This window comes from Myotis davidii, unplaced genomic scaffold (genome assembly GCF_000327345.1).
Source record: "Myotis davidii unplaced genomic scaffold, ASM32734v1 scaffold1975, whole genome shotgun sequence".
Classification (NCBI taxonomy): Eukaryota; Metazoa; Chordata; class Mammalia; order Chiroptera; family Vespertilionidae; genus Myotis; species Myotis davidii.
In genome coordinates this window covers 31828-33875 of record NW_006286498.1, presented here as the reverse complement: position 1 = coordinate 33875, position 2048 = coordinate 31828, and the positions used below count along the sequence as shown (strand labels likewise).

General features: G+C 41.0%; 1 protein-coding gene across 1 annotated transcript in view; it reads right to left on the bottom strand.

The window, feature by feature from the left end:
• Positions 1-2048, bottom strand: part of GRIA3 (glutamate ionotropic receptor AMPA type subunit 3) — a gene marked incomplete at its 5' end in the record, with an annotated part of 128499 nt that overhangs the window by 96818 nt on the left and 29633 nt on the right. The window contains 1 exon segment of the mRNA XM_015560206.1: positions 1721-1927. Within this exon segment, the coding sequence (XP_015415692.1) occupies positions 1721-1927 (207 nt within the window).

Sequence of the window (2048 nt, the reverse complement as noted above, 5' to 3'; positions counted from 1 at the left end):
TGCTGGCCTGGTCGTCCCTCATAGCCCACCTGCCAGCCTGGCCGCCCCACGCAGCCTGCTGTTTAGTTGTTTGGTCGTCCCTCACTAACCCCCCTTGCCGGCCTTGTTGCACCACACAACCTGCTGTTTGGTTGTTACTGTGACAGTGTCCTGGACAATTTGCATATTCCTCTATTATTAGTATAGAGGTAGAGAAAGATAGAAACATAAATGATGACAGTCATTGATTGGCTGCCTCTTACATGCTCCACACTAGAGATTGAGCCCATAACCCAGGTATGTGCCCTGACTGGGAATCGAACCATGACCTCCTGGTTCATAGGTCGATGCTCAACCACTGAGCCACATCAGCCAGGCAACATTTGCTTCTTGAAAGCTATTTCTCAGTATATTCACCCCCTAGACTCCTCTGTGTTCCCCTAACCGATTACCTAGACAGAGACTGGTCATTGCAAACAATCCTTTCTTGTTAAATTATACCTTTGCTGCCACCACCTGCACTTGGGTTAGTTCTTCAGTAACTGGTTCATCCAGTGGGCTGGTTCATCCAGTTCTACTTTTCTCCATATGCTACACTAGGCAGCCCAAGATCTGATATTCCTAATCAGAGGCCAACATCTTTTCAAGCAAAGCCACAGAGGAGCTCTAAAGACACTGCTGTACCCCTTTTAAAGGCCCTAATTATCAGTATAATTCTTTTGTACTTGGCCCATGGACAAGCCCTTGGCAGAACCATTCTGTTCATTCATTAATTTATTCAACAAGTATTTGTTGAACTTACATTATGTGCCAGGCTCATCTAGGTGGGGCAGCTGAACTTGTAAATAGATAATTATAGTACAAGTTCAAAAAATACTCTAAGGAAGAAAAAAGCAGGAGCACCTAACCAGACTGCAGGTAGGAAAAGAGGTTTAGGGAAACTTCTGTAAAGAGTTGATACCTCTGAGTTCTGGAGGACTGGTAGATGATGTTAGCTGGCTAAGACAGACAAAGATGCTTCCAGGAATGTTTTAAGTGAGAGCTGGGCACCTTCAGGGAACAATAAATACTTCACTGTAGCTGGAACATTGAGTGTGAATGGTAAAGAGTACAAGATGAAGCTAAAGAGGTAGGCAGGTGCCAGATTATAAAGTGCCTTATTTGCTATGCTAAGGAATTTGAATGTTATCCTGATTTTTAAAGTGGGAAATTATAATAACGTGGAGAGCTGATTTGCCAGGATAAGAGCAGAAGCAGGGAAACCAGTTAAATGAACGACAAATGGTAAGAATCTTAACTAAGTTGATGATGATGGGAATGAAGAGTGTGTCTAGATTTGAGAGACATAAGAGTAGAATTTATAGGATACAGAGATTGAATAGATATGAGAGGAACAATGAGAAAAGAGATCAGGTTGCTTAGGCAACTACGTGGGTAGTGATTCTGTCGCCTGAGACAGGGAACACAGAAGAAACAGATTTTCAATAGAGGGCAGACTGTACTTAATGTTGCCGGATAGATTTTCCCAATTCTACTTTCCTTTTAGTAATATAATCCTGTTGCCCAAAGGATACTATTGATAAGCTCCTTTTACAGAATTCAACTGTAGAAAACCATTTTTTTTTACAGACCATATGAAAACTATATAATTGGATAAGCATTGCACTTGAGAATTAAATCCTCTATCTTTGTTAATTGGAAAGCATAGAAGTAAATGAAAATAGAGTTGAAAAGAACTTACCCCATAGACAAGTTCTCCAACCATGCCATTCCATATTTTAGTCTCTGGATCCCTTGCACCATATTTCCCGTCGGCGACAATGGACAATTTGTACTTGATCCTTACATGTTTGGCTATTTCATAAGCTAAGTCTACACAATAGCCTTCATATCGCTCATTTCCTTCCAGTTGCTCATGGTTCTTCTTATACATTACATATGGTGATTCCTTTGGGACCAGAAAGAAGATCAAATGATTACCCCTATACATTTTTCTAAGAGATGATAAACGTAATCATGAAGCTGCCCCTCCCCACAATGGTTATTGCACTTTGGTTTGTAAAAAAGAG